Below are 19,693 nucleotides of genomic sequence, written 5' to 3'. Positions count from 1 at the left end.
TTTTTGTTTGTTTTAATTTTTGTTATTTTAATACATGTTAAATTAAATGAAATTAAATGTTTCCCTTAGCAAGTAGCTGAAATAAAATGTTGAAGTTTTAATTACATTTTAAGAAAACAAAAACTTTATTTAATTTTTTTATATTTTAAGTGACAAAAAAATGTGTGTGCGTGTGTACTCATTTTATTAATGGTTTTTAAACAGTAATGATACCCTTACTGTATGGTACCACCCACCACACGACTTTGAAAGGGTTAAACAATAAAAATAAATAGCCTACAATGTGTATTTAAAAGAAGCTCTCATTATTAACACATTAAATAAGCAACTTGCAGCTTGTAAAAAAATAAGGTTTACCAAATATTACTTAATTCACACAAAGAATAAAAATCAAGCGAAAACAAAAGTCTATATTATGTATCTCCTGGGCCCAGGTTCGGGTTAATTTTTAGGCCTGGTACAATTATGACATGGGCTAAAAAAATAGTTCCACAAGTAACGTTAGACTAAATTATAGCCTTGTTGGGTTGTCTAGGCCTAATGTTTTGTTTCATAATCGTTGGAGAACCGTGATCTCCATTAAAAAAATAATAATTATCCAGAGTCATTGCTTTAAAAAATACATAATATATCTGGCATCTAAATCATAGGCCTACTATTAGTAACGTTACTGTTTAAAATGTACATTAGATGAAAAAATGTACAATCTTACATACTTTATGCAGTACATTAACAAGAATTTGGTACATTTAAGGTTATAATGTCGCCCTCTCGGTCCGTTCCGCGACCCATGTACGATTGTAAAATTCGTTCAGATCTGATGTAAACAAACACCTGCGGATAATCCACGCGGATGCTGCTGCTGGTTTGAGTAGTGAGAGGCGCGCCCCCAGTACACGCTTGGGCGGGGCGGGGGCGGGGCGGGGGGTGGTGCCTCGACTGGATTGTCGAGAACGCGCAGGCAAGTCTGACAGCGAGCAGCAGGTTTTAATGGCATTCTGAGGCTGGAAATTTCACGCACATAGGAATGCAGCGTGCAGGTCCGGTTGTCCTTAAACAGGGATTGTCAAATCCTTATTGCAGATGTAGTTTTCGACATGTGTTGCTGCAACAGGTGATCCTTAAGTAAAATAATTGTTCATACATCGGACCTTACTGAAACATGCATCTATTTCGGAGTTACAATTACCAAATCTTTCCCGATCGGTGTAACAGTGAGAAAACACCTCAGATCCGGGGAATCAGCTGGGTAAGTAGTAGAAATAAATTATTTAAACATACTGGCTATTTGTCACGAAAGAAAGAAAAAATTCTATATCAAAGAATGTTTTAAGCGTTAATAAATCCTGCCAATTCAACTGAATAGGCTACGCATTAGTGCTGCTTTAAAAATGTCATCTTCCTGAAAAAAAAAACAATAATAATAATATTAACATGGAAAAACTATTTTGTTTACTTGTTTAAAGATTGTATATAAGATATTAAATGCTAGTGTCTGCTTTTAGTTGGCAGAACCCATTGGAATAACCCATACAATATTCCCATTGTGAATACGTGCAGGTGCAATTTTCTCAGAACATACTATTGACTCTGTATAGCCAATAAAGTGTGTTTGTTTGCATGTCAGGATGTGTGTGAAGGGAAGATGGCTTTGAAACCGATGCCAAATGATGTGAAGCTGGAGGCTAAGACACTTAACCAAAGTCCCCCAGACACTGAACATGAGCAGAGCTTTCTGTTTGTTGTTGTATATGTTTTTGTGTTTACATGTTGTTAAAGGGTTAATCAAGGATGGGTTATTTATAGCGTATTGTTCATTGTTCATCTTAAGGTTTGTTCCCTCACAGTTTGGAAAAGAATGTACACAGGAAGACCCGACCACGGTATAGACCTGAGTGAACTTTAGTGAACTACGGAGTAAATCTCATATAATGAGCATTTTTACCAAAATGAAGCATCTAAATATAAAAAGGCACAATACTGACTGATCTCTTTTAGATTACATTAATTTCAGTTGGTTTTGATCATTTGATTTTCATACGAAAAAAAACAAAATAATATTCTCATCAACACAGCATAGAGAAACATGGACACTGTGCAAACCTTACTGGTGCTTTCCGATCTCCACATTAACATGCACGTTTGTACATTGTAACATTGTAGTGTCTGCTCTGCTTACTGTCTGATGGAGCAGCGGTCTTTACGTCGAGATACTGGACCCACATTTTCCTATTCTACATTCCAGCAATAATAGTCATGACTCAGTGTGAAATCCCTCAGGTTGCCTGAGGACCCCCAGAGAAAGAGATAAAGAGCTCTAGTTAAAAAGATATCCTTGTGTTGTGTCAGTGTGCCACTGTCTGCAGTCTATCAGGGTTGACTTTTATCTGTCTGCTATTTTCTAGAGTTTTTTTTTTTCCATATGAAATTCTGTATATTTTGTCAGTACAAAAAAACAATCCTCATGCAGCCGGGACATCAGTCTTAAAGGAAATACAGTAGTTCACATGAAAATTAGCTGAAAGTTTTCTCACTCTCAGGCCATCCGAGGTGAAGATGAGTTAGTTTCTTCATCAGATTTGGACAAATTTAGCATTGTATCACTTGCTCAACACTTTATTTTCTGCTGTGAATGGGTGCCGTCAAAATGAGAATTCAAAAGGCTGATAAAAACATCACAATGATCCACAAGTAGTCCACACATCTCCAAACAAATTCATCATTCAAATGTTTTTAACTTCAAACAATTACTTCCAGCTAAAATACAAGTCCATAATATTGCTTTCTTCAGTAGAAAATGTCATGCAAAACATGCATAGTTCAAGCACCATTTATAAGCATACGCAGTCCAAAACAGCAAATTTTTATTTTTGGGGTACTATTTCTTTAAGACTATTAATGCATTAGTCACACTTCATTAAATTTGTGTCTACTTCACAAGTGATAAGATAAATGGCAAGTCGTCTTTAATTTATTTATGATTTTCTTTTACTTCCAAGGAGCCTGAGATGCAGCAATTTATATTTAGAACTGCATCTATCTATCAGGAATTATATGACTAATTTGGACACTCCATAAAGTAAATGAATAAAGACACCTGTCAACAGCATTTCATAATCATGTGATTTCTGATACTTCCCAGCACCTTCATTTAGACAGTCAATATCCCTGTTTAATTTCCCTCTTTTACTGGAACATGTGATCCAGCCAGCTGCAGTTTCACTCTAGACAGTTTACTCAGTCAAAGGAGCAACGGGGTGGAGAGATCTCCATGCTTATACTATGTTTAATCAGGCATGAGGATACAGTGAACCTGATCAACTGGGAATCACCCAACCATTTTTACTGTCCATTGCTGCTGTTGAAAGGAAATCAAGCAGGAAAAAAAAAACACTTTTCAAAACAAATCATATTATCCTTATAAGATCTTCTCAAGAAATGATACATCAGCCTTAAATGTTTGCACTGTTAACTCTAAGCTGATTCGTTTTCTGTGGGCGTCTGCTGCATTAACTCCCTAGGTGGTGTGGTGTAGTGTAGCGGTAATAGGAACAGTGCAGTTCTGTCATGATTTACTCACCCGCATGTTGTTCCAAACCCACATGACTTGCTTTCTTCTTTGGAACAAAAAAGTAAATGTTTTGCTCATAGTGGTGTGATTTAACACAATGCCATATAGGTTATGAAGGACATTAGAGTGACTAAATTATGACACAACTATCCTTAAAGGAGAAAGCCTTGATTATAATTATAATAACCATGAGCCATTGCAATTGTAGAGGGCTGTTCAGGATGAAAAACGAAAGATTTGTTTTCACAAAACTTATAAAGATGCATTATCAGAGCAAGCCCATAAATAGCAGGATATTCTTCTTAATGCTTCACAGCATTAGTCAGCTGATGCTGAGTAACACCTGCTATGGGAACGGAGTCAGACAATGCCTCATAAAAACCTAATTATGGACTCTCTGCAATATGGGCAGGGGGGAATCAGGTAGTATTCGGCCAGATGTAGACTGTGGAGAGTTTCTCTTTGTCAGAAGGTTAAAAACCGTTAGAAAACTATGCTGGCGGCATCTCAACTGGTAGCTCAAGTCCTTAATGATTCAAGTAGGTCCACTTGGTCATCATGGTAACGCTCCCCTGCAGATATTTTCTAGTCATGCAAGTACAGCTCTCGTCTGTTTGAATAGAGAGCCTGAAATTTTCAATGCAGTAAGATTTCAAATCACAACAGTTCATAAATTGTCCCTCTAACTCAAATAAGGCTAAAAATGTGTCATGGAAAACATGGAGATATTAGGAAAATTTGTATTCTAGGCCTGAAAATGTTAAAAAACTATATCTTAAAAGTAATGACAATTTCTAATAAACATTTTTCTAGTTATTTTGTTTTCTCTAAAATATCTAATCTGCTACTGCAGTATTCCTTTTAAGCAGAGTAGAAACTTGAATCAAAGAAATTGGTCAAACTGATTCATAAAACAGTCTGAGTGATTCATTAACGATTCATTGAAATCATTATTATTATTATTATTATTTTTTTGTACTTGCATTGGTCATAAATGGATATGATTTGGTTCTTTCCAAATATGTCATGGTTTTGGGCATAACCAGAATGAAATAAATTGTCTGTAGAGATTAGTTTTCTATCAAATACTGAACACATGCATTAGTGAGTCATCAGCAGAGTTTTTAGCACTTCTGCAATTTTGGGTGACCGTATGCAGAATGGATTTAAACACGATCAATGTTTTAAACAGAGCAGTGCTTGCTGATTCACTCTTAAAGATAAAGGTTCTTTATTATAATATATTGTTCCATGAGGGACGTTTAACAACCATGGAATCTCTCTATTGCACAAAAGTTGTAGTGGAAAATGTTCTTTAGATTTGAATTATATTTTATTATATAATTATATTTGATATTACCCAGAGATTCCTCTATAGGACAGTTCATGGCAGAATCAATGACTAAAAAGCATTTGGGCATCTAAATCAGTGGTTAACAGCTTACCAATAAATATTTAAACATAGTTCATCCCTTATTCTGTATTCAGTCTCCCTGATGCTCTGAATTTTAAGCTGTAGAGTAGAGTGAAGCTTTTCTTGCCTCTTGATTGCAGACAGAGATCAGAGCTGCTGGCAATTGTTGTTAGTTAATGGCTGGACGGAGTATGACCGAGAACAAAAATCTTGAGTGCCTCTTGAGTGGGATTCCAATCAGATATGCATGCTTACAACCTGTTCATTCTCAAGTATGTGGTCCAGTTCAGCGGCTTGAAATCACTCGAATGCTTCCTCATTTGTAGTGTCCTTTCAGTTCTCAACAACATAATGAGCATTAAAGGAATAGTTATCTGAACATTTACATTTTTTGATGAAAATGTCATGCAGTACAGCCACATTGTGTCATTGTTTATGCGAATAGACTTTATCAGTATGTCTGAAAGTAATTTATTAGTTAACAGATATTAAACAGTTCTGCTAAATACACAGCTTTGATCTCAGGTATAGATCGATAGCATTTCACTCAGCCTCAGCCTCAGCACATTGTTAATAATTCAAGCAAATTGTATTGCGAAGACAAAGGATACACCTCTTAATGACAGTGTCTGTTCCTCCTCCAACCCGCAAGCTTGAATAGACAAACATTCCTCTTGAATTCCTGTGTGAATCTTAATTATATTATGTCTTTGCTGAGAGGGAGGCAGGTGGCAGAGATCATGTGCAGTGCTTTAGTGTCAAATGCCACACATGGCAGCATTAGTCAGGCATGTCTTCTGGCATTCTTTAGCCCTCTGTGCCTTTGTTGTATCATGTTTTAATAGTTTTGATTCTGTACATGAAAAGAATGGCATTTTTGGAACAAACACATTTTTCTTTGGTTTGACAAACTCGGAACACATATTTAATAATGCTTTACATGGTCTTTAATTAACCTCTTTCTCTCTGCTTTTCTCCACATAGACACCTCTGCCAGAAACCGAGGACACACAAGACACCATCAAACAGGTACGAAGGTCTTTGAACAGTGGCCTGGGTTTTGTACATGTTGACAAGCCTTAAAGGGACAGTTCACCCAAAAATGAAACGACTGAGATTGTTTACTCACCCTAATATCGTTCCAAACTGACTATCCTCTGTGTAACACAAAAGGAGAATGTTGTGGTTGTTTTTCATGCATTTACAATGAATGAAGACTGACGCTTCGGAAAGTAGATAAGTACCATAAAATCAAATCATGCAACCCATTCACTAGAATTCTGAATTTTCTGAAGTCAAACGATAAGTAACTTTAGGGAGAAAGTAAGTTCATGAGGCTCAAGCCATATTAACCTCTTTAATGGTGCTTTTAAACTTATACAGATGAAAGAAAGTACACGATAACAGAATATTAATTTTTAGTTGATCTGCCCTTTCATATGAGCTCCAGTGAAACTGTTCATAAGTATGTGTGGCATCTCTTCAACAGAAAGCATGCCTTTATCTAGACACCTCTGACCTCTATGTGTTTATAATATCACGCGCACAGAGATTATAAAGAGTAGTGCTCTGTACAGTAATAATAAGGACATAAAAGGGTAGATGAAATTCTAAATATGGTACTAAAAAACACAACATGTGAAATATAATATTACGCATCTTGTCTAGTAGTTTTACCCAGATGTCACAACATTTCTCCAGAATGGGTAAAGCCGCAATAAACCTTAAAAAAAAAGATTAGTTTTAAACACATTTTGTTGTTGTTGTTTTACAAACAACCATAATTAGACATCATAATGTTCAAAACACAGGTCTTTCATTCCCTCTGAGTATCATTTCAAGTGGATTGCAAATGCAGTGACTGTGTTTTGATCATTCATTTGTGATGTTTGGTGCAATAGTAATGCATAGGCAATGGTTTATGTTTTCTGAAAGTGAAATAGTATGATTGCATATACATTTCATCACTCTTTTGCAGCTATTTCACTACCACAGGCAGTTTTAGCGTTGCATTGCAACTTTCTCTGCTCATATGAGACATGTCCCTTCAGTATCATGTGAGCCCCTGAGGGAGGAAGCCACTGTAAACATGTTGTTGTACTGGCTACCTTCAATGTACAGTAAATCTTCACAATCTTGTTAAACTAGCTCTGTATTAGCATCATGTAATACCTACTGTACTTCGTCTTAGATGTTTTCCCTAAAATGTTTATATATATATATATATATATATATATATGTATGTATGTATATATATATATATATATATATATATATATATATATATATATATATATATATATATATATATGTATATATATATATATATATATATATATATATATATATATATATATATATAAACAAATTAGACAAAGTAGCAGCTCAGATAATTTAGCGTTGGAAGAATTGTTGTTAAAAGACAAATAAGCAAGCCCAGCTCATATGCAAAGGTAATATAGTACATTACTTTCCATAAAAAGTAACTAAGTAACGCAATTAGTTACTTTTTTATGGAGTAAAGCAATATCATAATGCGTTACAAATAACTTTTCCCAACACTGACCAAAAATACCTATTGCCTTTGCACACTCACTTTTCTGTTCTTCTCTTATGAGATTTTGCTTTTTAACACAAAAAGGGGGGGTCTCAGAAAACATGAAGCTTTTTGTTTTTCAGTAGATGGTTTTAAGCAGACATCTGCTCTTGCATATTTGAGAACTGGTCAGTGCCTGATGAGAGAAAAGGCAATATTGGCAAGGATTTCAATGTGGTTTATCAGGGCTCTGGAAGGACGTTTCATCTGTGGAATGCTCTCAGCTCCTGGAGTGTTTTTTGTGGGCACAGTGATTCCTGGAGTGTGTTCCTCTGAGCAGAAAAAGAACAAGGAAAACTGTTTTCATTGGAACCCTCTGATCCTTTCTATTATTAGTGGTGTTTTTTAAGGCAAGCATTAATATTATTATTACTCCTAGTTAAGGAAATATGTAGAGTTTTCTAAATAAGGTTTTTCTAAAGCCCTATCCAGCCATATCTAAAGATTAGAGTGTGACATTGATGACATTGAGACTTGATGGTGGATTTCTTTAGATTTTGGCCTCTAAGCAATATCCAAAAACACTTCGGAAAAACACTCTGCAACACCATAGTAACCATCTAGACAACCTGGCAACTATATAGCAATGAGATAAAAAATATTCTGTAAAATAACACAAATAACCACCCTAGCAACATGGCAGTTTTAAACCGACAAAGACCAGCCACAAGTTCCTGTGTTATTTTTTTATGTATATTTTTTATAAATATACTATTAAAGTTTCTATTTTAAATGAGCTTTTATTTTTAGATTTTAAGTTTTAATTTTTAGTAATTCTGTTAGGGTTAATCGGTCATGTACTTTTGTCATAATTATTATTATTATTATTATTATTATTATTATTATTATTATTATTATTATTATTACTATAGGTGAAATTTATTTTATTTCAGTTTTTGTTTAAGTTCAGTTTCAGTTTTTATTTATTGATTAGTAATTTTAGTGTTTCAACTTAAACTTGAATAACATAAATATTAGTTTTCAACTTATATTTTTCCCTTTATTTCAGCTTTAATTCAATTTACAAAATAGTATTTAATCCTTTAGTTAACAATAATATCCTTTATAAGTTCATAACCATGCGTCCCAGTGTTTCTAATATGATTCCTGGCCACCTCTATTGTGAATTCTCTCTGTATTGTACGGAATGAAGCTCACTGAGGTCACACCATCACGACTGCCTCCGCTGTTACCATCGCCCACAGATGGAAAACACAGCCTGCTTCCTCCACACACAACAGAGGAGGACGGGTCTGTGCTGCTGCTACTTCAAAACCTGATGCATGTGGATGACTAACACTTGTATACAAAGGAAGCACAACCACATCCCCAGCCAGTCTCTGTAGTTGAGGTATTGTGTTAGAAGTTTGCAAATCTCAGGGTGAGGCTCTATTGTTTTGTTGAGCAGCTATTCATATTCATACAAACAGGGATGAACATTAAGGATGTTTTTCAGTAGTTCAGGTGGTGCATAGTAGTATTTTTTTATACACGTTATATTTTAATAAATGTTAACTAAACTTTACTATAATTACAATGAGGTTTGCAATTTGTAACGATTAGGGATGTTAGTTTTAACCGGTTAACTATTAACTGACCGTTGAGAATTTTGACCAATATGGAATCAGTTAAACGGTTTAAAAAGTCATTTATTTATTTATTTTCAGTAATTTATCAAAATATTAAAAAAGGTATGCTGCATAGTTAAAATAGGCTACGCTACACGTATGCATTTTTTTGTTTTGTTTTTTAGAAAAAAAAAAAAAGTTGCATAGCCTATTAATAAGTCAAATTGTATTATTTCATTCAGAAATAGGCCTAATGCCGACCCAAAATGTTTATAAACATTATAATAAACACTGTAAACATAGCTATGCTATTTTAGTTCCCCTCACTCCACAACAAATCATTTCGATTAACAGTAGGCTAAAATAACAAGAATAAAAAATAGCATATAAGAAGTTATAGCAACATTAACGACAAGCCAAAACAAATTAATTTAGGCTAAAATAAAAATGTAAACCACCGGTGGGTCTCTTACTCGACACAAAATCAAATGTTTCTATATTCGCGATGTATTTGAATGCAAAATTATTATTTATTATAGCCTACTTCATTCGCGTTCCAATATCCACGTAAAACAAAATGTTTTGCACAACATCATGGCGGTACAGTGATAACACTTAACAGCACAGATTTTATTATATAGGTTAAACTGAGCAGGGTTGTTTTTTTTTTGTTTGTTTTTTTCATATGTTTGACTGACTGTATTTTATTATAATAATGAACAGGCTGCATAGTGAAAGTTTGTGTGCGCATGTGTCGCCAGCGCAATCACTTGATTTTTCCCTTCCTAACAGTGGAAGGAACTTCTCCATTTAGTCATAAAGATAATCAAAATTGTAAACGGTTTGCCTTTAACTGTGTACATTCACAATAAAAACAAATCTTTGTGCGTAAAATAAGCCTAAAGAAAAATAGGATGCAGCTTTCTGCCGTCTGTTTCCTTTTGTGCATTACAAAAATGAATCGAAACTCTGTTTTTCATTCATTTTTTGTAATTTATTATTCAAGTAAAAATATAATTCTCGTATAGGCCTATTTATTCGCTATATATAGCCTAGCTTTATTATGTTTTTCTCCGCCTGCAGAAGCACTACAGGTGTGTGATGTGAAATGAAGACCATGTGAATCTTCATGTTCTGTTGTTTGTAGCTTTTTACGCATGTAAAATTAATTCCCTGGAAACAAATGTAAAAAAATTTAACGGGTCATAGACACTTATCCTTTAATTTAATTCTTCTAATTTAAAATAATCTTGTCGGTTAATGGTTAATAATCGGTTAACGAGCGTCAGTTAGGAAAAATAACCGAAATGAACATCCCTAGTAACACTAGCTTTTTTTTAAATTGATTTAAATATTTTATAAATAGAATCTTATAATTTAAAAAATGTTAATCATTCTCACAATTTTGGAAAAAACATCATTAATTCTAGCCAACTACAACTCTGAACTAGAAATTTGTAATCCCATATCAACAGTATATTACAGTAAGTGCTACCATGCTGCCATTTGACATTTTTTAGTGAATGTTTGTATAGCAATCTGACCTACTCTTGAACAATGCCTCCCTCTCCCTCCGGACAATCCCTTAGTCATGTGGAGACGTCACATAATCAGTGTTCTATGACCTGGTAGTTTGGTTGGAGCTCTCCTGTGATCCTTAGACACACCTGAAAGAATCAGAAAAGCAAGTATGTAAACATAGCAAGCTAATTTTTTTAGGCCAAAAAAAGGGATGTAAGCTGAATAATAGATACCTTCGAAATGAATACTCATCTGACACTTTCAAGTTGCCAAACATGAGTGGAACATGTCCAAAATTACAGCAGTTAACATATACACCAGCATCCAAGGTTTTGGGATCATTACAATTTTCATCATACATTTTCAAGGCATTAACAAATATCATTAATATGTAAACTGAATGATAAGGTTGATATCTGGGTAAAATAGAGGATGACTGAAGAATACTTCTTGTTGTCAAAGGTATCCTATGATACATATAAGTGTTCAAGAGAGCTGTCAAAGTCAGTGATAGGCTGCCAGCTACTGTTCCCATCTCAACCCTCGTCTCCAGGGACAGAATCATGAAGCAGAGATGATGGGGAGTGATTTACATGTTTAGTCTGTAGAAAAAAAGTGTCTGGGGACACGTTGTGTAAAGTGAGCTAGATGGAGAGTTCTTCAGCGTCTAAGTCTCAGAGAATACAGGCTAGATGTAGGTTGACCACATTAACTAGGCTTAGTTTAGTTGGCTAAACTACTTGGATACTAATTACCAAATGAGTTAAGAGTAACTGTAACTCAGAAATCTCTGGATAATTTGGACTGGAGAATAAGCACATGTTCTGTTCAGAACTATCCTTGTGTAGCATTTAATGAAGTGGTCCTGTAAGAACAGCACTGCAGATTTGGCCTCTCTTTGCACTGAAAAGAAGGGTCAGCCGATCCCTCACGGGTCAGAAGACAGTTACATCACCGTGACTGACCGACCGGGCCAGGGGCCTCCATGAAGGGCCACACGCCTCCGCCCTCAGCAACAACCACAACAAATAAAGTGTGAGAGATGAAGGCAATTCAAGTTCAAGACCTCATCCTGGGACAAACTGTTCTGCGGAAGAACAGAACAAACAAATAAAGGTTGAGATTTTTCCATAAAATCACAAGACTAAAGAATGAGACAGTTAGGGTGGAGCAAAAGTATGTGTCCAATTCCACATTGTATCTATCCCAAATACTCTGCAATATTGCAATTGTTTTAATAGAATATTGAAATATAGGTTGTAATAGAATAACAGGATATTGATAAAAGATTAATCTAAATATATTAACTACAGATTATAAAGTACTGAATTAAGCTAGATGTTAACACATGCAAATGCTGTAGCACACGATGGATGGTGGGGTCATGAAACCATTTTATGCTAATATACTGTATTTCTTTCATACTGCCATATACTGTCTTAAGGCACATAAAAAATAAACCTGAGTTCAAAAGTATTGAGATCAGTAAATTAAGAAAATGGATTCGTTTATTCAGCAAGGATGCATTAAATTGATCAAAAGTAAAAGATTTTGTTTCAATTTAAAAAACGCTGTTCTTTTAAACTATATGTTAATCAAAGAACCATGAAAACACGTATTCACTAAAATTAAGCAGCTCAACAGTTTTCAAAATGATCAACCCCGCGTTTGGACCAGTAGTGCATGTAGTTTTGATTTGGACCAATAGGCAATCAGCAAGCAACAGGCTAAAAAAACCCCACACAAAACACCTTAGCAAACCAAATAGCAATGAGCCGACAACCACTCACAACACCTAAGCATCATAACAGCAAGTTTTGTAGCCGGCACCACTCTTCGGTAAATGCACAACTAGTCATCAGTTTACTTTGGTTGCTGTGCTGTTATGGCCTCATGCAAAAGCTTGAGGCGTTTGGCTTTGAACTTGCAGCTTTTGATGTTCTGAAGCATAAATGTAAAAATGAGGTGTGTGTGTGTTCAATCACTTCGTCAGTAAAAAAAAAAAAAAAGTTTCTAAATATATTTTTAACTAGCAAGCCTCCTTTTTGTTAGCGCAAACCAGCACTAAAAACATCCCTAATCCCAGTCCCTTTTCTGCAAGAAAATCTTAAATATCTTGCTTTTAATGGAAATCTTGCTTTTACCAACTTGTCCATGTCATCCTATGTTTGCCTTCCACTTCAACAGACGTTTGCTTTTTTAACAGTGTGTCAATGTGCCAAACCAGTTTTATCATGTGATCAGTGAGTTGGTCTTAGCAGGCTTGCAGAAAAAAACGAAGGCTGTGTAGCAACAACAGTGGCTTGCTTCAGTAGTTTAATAAACTGTAGGCTCAATCAATAAGGTCGTGTTTACACTCCAGTTTTCTCAGTCTGTTTGGGAGCTGGAGCAGGACGCGCTGTCTGTGGGGGGCCAACGGAATGAAGAGTGGAGACGAGGAGACGTGCAATGAAAACAGAAGTCCTGGAAGGGAGGGATGGATGAAAACAAGTTGATAGAAGGAAAAGAGATGAGCAGAGAAACAGCTTTCATATGGGGGAGGAGTGCGAATGGTAGCAATCTTCAGTTTGGTAAATTCAACTCAGTGGAGGAGGTGTTGGAAAAAATGTGTCAGGTTCTCACCTGCCATTTCTATAAGGCTGATACTTTTTTAATGGCAATCTTGTGTATAAATGTAAACACCAAAGTAAAGTAAACATTAGCAGTCTTTCTTTTGAAATGAGCAAACTTTCGTCCAATTTAGACACAGCATGAAACAGCAATTGCATTTAACTTACATAATGTGGCATATTCAGAGGGAAATAATTAGGGTGTAATAAAAAAAAATGCTTCTAGCTTATACTTTTCTAAGTTGTAGCTTGTTGTATTTCTCACTTTGAAGTCGCTTTGGATAAAATGTCTGCTAAGTGAATAAATGTGAAATGTAAACATTGTTAAAATAACTAAAGTCATTCTGAATGGGGCCAATTTTAATTTCGCATTGTCTATAAATAGTTTTCAAAACTTTCTACATTTTCAAACTTTAAGAAGAAAAATGTCATTAATTTTAATTTCCTGGCATATTTAAACAACATTCAAAGACATTTCAAATAATAGAATAAAACCAGCTTAAAAATATTTACAAAATAATGAGAGTAAAAATATTCATTAAATTTTGTTCTGTTTCACTTGTTCAGTTTTTATCTGATCGGATCCTGAAGGCTGCGAGGGTGGTGTACAGCACTCTTATGGAGCGTAACCCAGGCCTGATAAGAGACAGAAAACACCATCTTAAGACCTACAGGTGAATATTTCACTGTCTGTCATGTGCTTGTGCAAAGCCTGTAATATTTCTGACTTTGATGAAAATGCATATAACAATTCTCAAGAAGTCACTTATAATCCTTTGGAGAAACAAATAAATCAACGTACGTGATTCAACCATAGAGACATACAGATAAATGTGTAACACTTTAAATTCAGTCTGAAAAATGGTTCTCTGGTCTGTCACAGACAGTGCTGCAGTGGGAAGGAACTTGTGGATTGGCTAATGAAGCTCAATGATTGCTTCCAGTCCAGAAGTCAGGCAGTCGGAATGTGGCAAGTTTTGGTGGATGAGGGCATTCTGAGTCATGGTGAGATTTTCTTCATATCTTGCATGCTTTCCCTTTACAAAAATGTTCTGTGGTACAGTGATGTCAGACTGTGATACTGAGGGATTACATCATTCGTGTTCAATTATTATTTACTACAATGGCACATGCCTGAAAGAAGATAGTTTTGCTATTGCCAAAAAAAAAAACATGGAATTATTAAATTATTAATATTATTATTATATATCTGAAGATACTGTATTAACTAACTGGCAACCAATGTTTCTGTCAAAACATGCAGTAAAACAGGAGTTAAACTACCAAGACAAAGACACACAGTTTTACCGCTTTATGGAGGAGTTTGACCTTAATCACACAACTAACGAGAAAGACTCCAAAGACGACGAACTCCAAGAGAGTTTATCGCTCCTGGTCCAGATGGGTCCAGATGCTCTTCTGACTATGATACTACGTAAATGGTAAGACACCAAAAGTCTGAAAAATAACAAGCATAAACACAGATTATATGTACTAGCACTTAAAGGTGAAGTGCTGCTAGAGGCACCAGATGAAGGAGCTGGCTGAATAGAAACTTTAATATCATACAGGGCTGAAAAGTATCATTAAAATAGTTCGCTTTAATTAAATATTGACTACTCATTATGGATTTAATGTATCGCCATTCACTCAGAAACACGCTAATGCGAAACTCTTTTAAACATACCACTGCATAGCTTTTCAATTATAAAACAATAGACAGAATCATATAAGTATTTTTGGAGCACTAGAAAAATACAATAATTTGTAGTGAATAATTTGAGTAATAAAAAAAAATGTAACTATATTTGCCAATTGCAGTACATCCTGAGATTTCTAGAAATACAGCATTTACACTGATTTTTTTATAGTCAATTATCACATGCTGATGTGCTAATGGCCAGTTATAATGATGGTAATCATACAGATGTGCCATAAAGTCTATAAACACACTCTATTGTATTCATATAGACAGCATTCACATTGATAGCTGTGATTACACAGTTATAGTGTGCTGATTTGCGCTCAAACGGATGGTAATCATGAAGATACAGGCACATTCCCCATAAAACACACTCACACATATATAAAAATGTAGACAACATTTATTTTTTTATATAATTTGCGCAAAAGCCGATCGCTACGTTACGCCTCCATCAGATGACAAGTGCGTCACAGCGCTGATCACGAGAGAGCGCCAGAATTCAAATAAACAATCTTTTTTTTGTGGATCACCTCATTCTGTTTGTGACACAGTATGCTACAAAACCATGCTGTTTTTTACTACCAAGAGGCAGTTTTCTGAGCGTGAGTTATTCCATAACGGACAGAAACACTACTGTCCCTGAAGAACTGAAACGTAAACAAAGGAATTATGATCCATATTACAATGTTAATGCTTCGTTGGACTAAACGTGCTCTATGAGATGTCGTTCAGTGGACCCTTACCTTTCTAACTAAACCCTGATTTACAACTATGTATGTGTTTATGCCTCGCTATTACGATGAATCTGGTATGTACTTTTTATTTTTTTATGTGTACTGCTTACACAAATATATCAAATACATGCTTGAGGCTAATCTTTATAATGATATACTGTATAGCTTGTCAAGATTAATTTCTGTCCCATTTAATTTAATTGACACGTGCAAAAAAAGAGAGTTCAGTGCGTGGGCGTCCAGGTGCGAGTTTAAAATCAGTATCTTATTAAGTATAACATGGCAAGCACTATATTTGTGACAGTTATAGGTGTCTGATGATATTAAGCCGGGACAGAAATTTAACATAAGAAAAAAACTCACACACTTCATGTTTAACTTGTTATAAACAACATAAAACTTCTGTGTGTAATAATCTGTGTCCATGTTTTAGCCCAAACCAGAGAACTCCAGAGGATCTGGAAGTTATTTACGAAGAACTTCTGCATTTCAAAGCTGTGGCCCACTTGTCTACATCTGTAAGTCAACAGTCGCTGACAGCCGTCATGGTTGTTTACGCCACAGATCTTCATTCATCCCTCATTTCTTTCATTCTTTTCCATAGGTTCGGAAGGAGCTGGCAGCAGTGTTGGTTTTTGAAAGCCATGCCAAAGCGGGAACAGTCTGTGAGTGTGAAAGCAATGATGACATTTCATTAGTGGTGGGCGGTAAGAAAGAACCATGCTAAATATTGAATTTGTGCTTAGCCTGAGTGAAAATGAGCAGCAAACGTCCTGCTTAGACACCAAAGACAGACAGCATGCGAATGAGATGATGAAGTCCTTTTATTGTGTAATTCCCTTGTGATGTGATGAACTGGATGATTGACATCCTAATATCAGCAAACTGAGAGACAAAGGGAAAAGTCCAATTAAAGCACGCCTGGCGTCAATGCAGCAGTCAATCATGCATAGAGAATAGCACGAGTAAGAAGAGACTCTGATGATTATCTAATTGGGTAGTTTAGTCACTTAAAAAAATCTGTCAAATTTCATAAGCTCATATTAGTGTAGTTTATTCAGAATCACATTTCTTTTTTTCATATATTAATAGTGCATTATGATTTTAAAAAATGTAATGGATCAAATGGTCTTGGAAATGCCTTTTTAATTTATCATAATTAATGTCAAAATAAAACATGAATCCATTTTTCTTCTATAATGGAATGTATTGAGTGATATTCAAAAAGAAAAAATATTGCAGGAGTCTTGATTTTATTTATTGTAAATGAACTGGGTTAGAGGGGAGGGATTTAAATAAATAAAATATTAAAATATGTTTTTCCCAAAGTTGTGCATGAGCATGATTATTGTTGTTTACAACAGGGTTTCTCAGGTTTGTTGAAGGTAAATTTAAGATGCTTTAAGATCTTTTTAAGGCCAAGTACAGAGAAATTAAATATAACAATATGTCAATATGATCTCTAAATGTAAATATCTTTTATTAGCAACACATCAACGTTTAAAAATACATTCAGTATTTTTTCTCCTGTTGTCCAGTGCACGTTTAAAGATTCTTAAATCAAGATACATTTACTTGAGAATCCATATTACAGAAATTAATTAGTCTTGTTTTTTGAGAAACTGATACAAATGAAGAGAGTTTATGATTAAAGCAAGTATCTGCCATAGCACACTGACAGATCAACTGACTTAACGTTCAATTTCTCCGAAAATAAGTATCCATATGTTGAATTCGCATCTCAAATAAATGTATTTTGTTTAAGGATGTTTAGATATTTGCATCGGGAAACAAACAAAAATACTGAGCAAGATATTCTTTTTTTTTTACAAATCTTTTTAGGCATTCATTTCTGGAAGGATGAATAAACACCTTTTTAAAAACTGCAAAAACCCTTCACAAAATGAATGTCTGAAATGTGGAAGAAAAAAAATTCTTGTTCACATGTCTAAAGTTGGTCAGTCCAATCAAGCTTTTTCTGTAATTTCGGAAACTGATGCCCTCTCAAAAAAGAATCATAAGATTGTGTATACTATAAGAAAACAATGTTATGTGTTTATTTCAGTATTCAATCAGGGGGACAAAGGAACATCCTGGTATATCATATGGAGAGGATCTGTTAATGTTATCACACACGGCAAGGTAAAGCCATTTAACTTCATGTGAGCGACCTTTAGAAGTCACTGAGTTTAAATATAGATGTACTTACATTGTTTGAAGGTATAATTCATACTGTGCACTTCCTCTTAAGAAAAGCTGATCTTGTGTATGTGGGTGACACAGGGCTTGGTGACCACGCTTCATGAGGGAGATGACTTTGGGCAGCTGGCCTTGGTGAACGACGCCCCTCGTTCAGCCACCATCATCCTGAGAGAGGACAACTGCCACTTCCTGCGAGTGGACAAGCAGGACTTTATACGTATCCTTAAGGTAGGCTGTGTGTGCATCGCTTAGGATGTGTATCAATGGTGGTCTTTAACCTGAATTTACCTGCAGGATGTTGAGGCCAACACTGTCCGTCTGGAGGAACATGGTCAAGTCGTTCTGGTTCACCTGTCCACCTATCTGGGAGGATCAGCAAGCAGCAGCAAGTAAATGATTTTGTCCATTTTTATGCTAAATTGCACACCTCAATGATTTAATCAAAGCTCAAGAGTAACATTTCTGCACCATAACAAGCATAGCCAAACAGAACAGCAAAAAGAAGCATTACATTTTTAAAATGTTGTAATGTAGACATATGCATTTTCTGTAAAGCTGCTTTGAAACAATGTGTATTTTGAAAAGCGCTATACAAATACATTTGAATTTAATTGAATATACACCTAATATTGAACCCTTTATTGAACCTTTAGAGGCTTTTATGGCTCACATAGCGTGATATGGTGCCAATTACAAAGCTGATACTTGGGAAGGAAAAAACAGAGGCCCAAACTGATACAAAATATGCAGTTGGGTGCAGTTGATGATATTTTGATCGTCTTTAATGTATTGTATTGTAAGCTTGTAGTATAAATCAATGAGATCGAACAGTACAGCTGACTACTTGCACTCAATATCTTTCAATAAAATCTATTAGTACAGTATTCAAATGTTTACCACAGAAGGCATGTAGTAGATTGTGTACAACAGATTTAAAAAAAAAAAAAGGTCTTGTTGATTTTAGAGGCCTTAAAAATGTATATATCAAATATAATACAGCAGGCTTTCTAGGGTTAATAAAAGCAATTACTCTGTCATTTGAATTGCATTAACTTAATTTATGAGAATATCACCACACAGTGTTAAGCCCATTTTACCACGCACATTGAGTAAATTAAATCAGCCAATTCAAATCCATTTTCATAAATCATTGATATAAAATCACCAAGTGAAACGAGCCCTGAATAATACATATCCAGAATAGCTAAAGCGTTCAATGTCTGCAGTGAAAGTTTAAGTGATTCATCCTAGGAACTTTACTTACAAAAGTGCTATTGTACAATGAAATGCAAGCTCTGTCATTAATCATCACTGTTATTTGATTTCAAGTGTATTCAACCAATTCTGAATGATGGAAATACAGGACACTTAATTATGAATATGAATTATCCACCTCTCTCAGGTACACAGTAATGTCAGGAACGCCAGAGAAGATCCTAGAACACATGCTGGACACGATTAAACTGGAAACCAATGGCGCTGATTTTATAGGTATGGCTGTGACATTTAAATACATCTTTAAATATGAAAACGTTAGGAATCTAGAATTTGTTTGTTTAAAACCGATCAGTTATTTACTGTGCCACTGCGAAAGAACGGACCAAAATTTTGTTAATGACGTTTAGGAATCTGTTTTGTACATCTGCAGATCCCAGTGTGACTGACTTCCTCTTAACACATCCAGTCTTCATGCCCTGCAGTCAGCTCTGTGCGGCCCTCCAGCATCAATATCCTGCCACTACAGGAACTACTGATTTTCTACTTCATATCAAT

General features: G+C 35.1%; 1 protein-coding gene across 5 annotated transcripts in view; it reads left to right on the top strand.

The window, feature by feature from the left end:
* The window catches only part of LOC113065575 (rap guanine nucleotide exchange factor 3-like), a 36,570-nt gene that overhangs the window by 8,422 nt on the left and 8,455 nt on the right, over nt 1-19,693 (top strand). For 2 of the 5 annotated variants that reach the window (XM_026236922.1, XM_026236921.1), the window contains exons 3-13: nt 5,970-6,014; nt 13,847-13,953; nt 14,163-14,284; nt 14,544-14,721; nt 16,152-16,236; nt 16,323-16,383; nt 17,784-17,860; nt 18,002-18,148; nt 18,215-18,309; nt 19,323-19,411; nt 19,569-19,647. In XM_026236922.1, coding sequence (XP_026092707.1) covers nt 5,970-6,014; nt 13,847-13,953; nt 14,163-14,284; nt 14,544-14,721; nt 16,152-16,236; nt 16,323-16,383; nt 17,784-17,860; nt 18,002-18,148; nt 18,215-18,309; nt 19,323-19,411; nt 19,569-19,647 — 1,085 coding nt within the window. Of the gene's footprint in view, nt 1-979; nt 1,250-5,969; nt 6,015-10,489; nt 13,241-13,846; nt 13,954-14,162; nt 14,285-14,543; nt 14,722-16,151; nt 16,237-16,322; nt 16,384-17,783; nt 17,861-18,001; nt 18,149-18,214; nt 18,310-19,322; nt 19,412-19,568; nt 19,648-19,693 lie in introns of those variants that run through there. The other 3 variants (XM_026236923.1, XM_026236925.1, XM_026236924.1) reach the window with 3 other exon arrangements.

The sequence above is a fragment of the Carassius auratus genome, chromosome 48 (assembly GCF_003368295.1).
Source record: "Carassius auratus strain Wakin chromosome 48, ASM336829v1, whole genome shotgun sequence".
Taxonomy (NCBI): Eukaryota; Metazoa; Chordata; class Actinopteri; order Cypriniformes; family Cyprinidae; genus Carassius; species Carassius auratus.
Note: the sequence above shows the minus strand (reverse complement) of the source record. Positions and strands in the feature narration are given on the sequence as shown.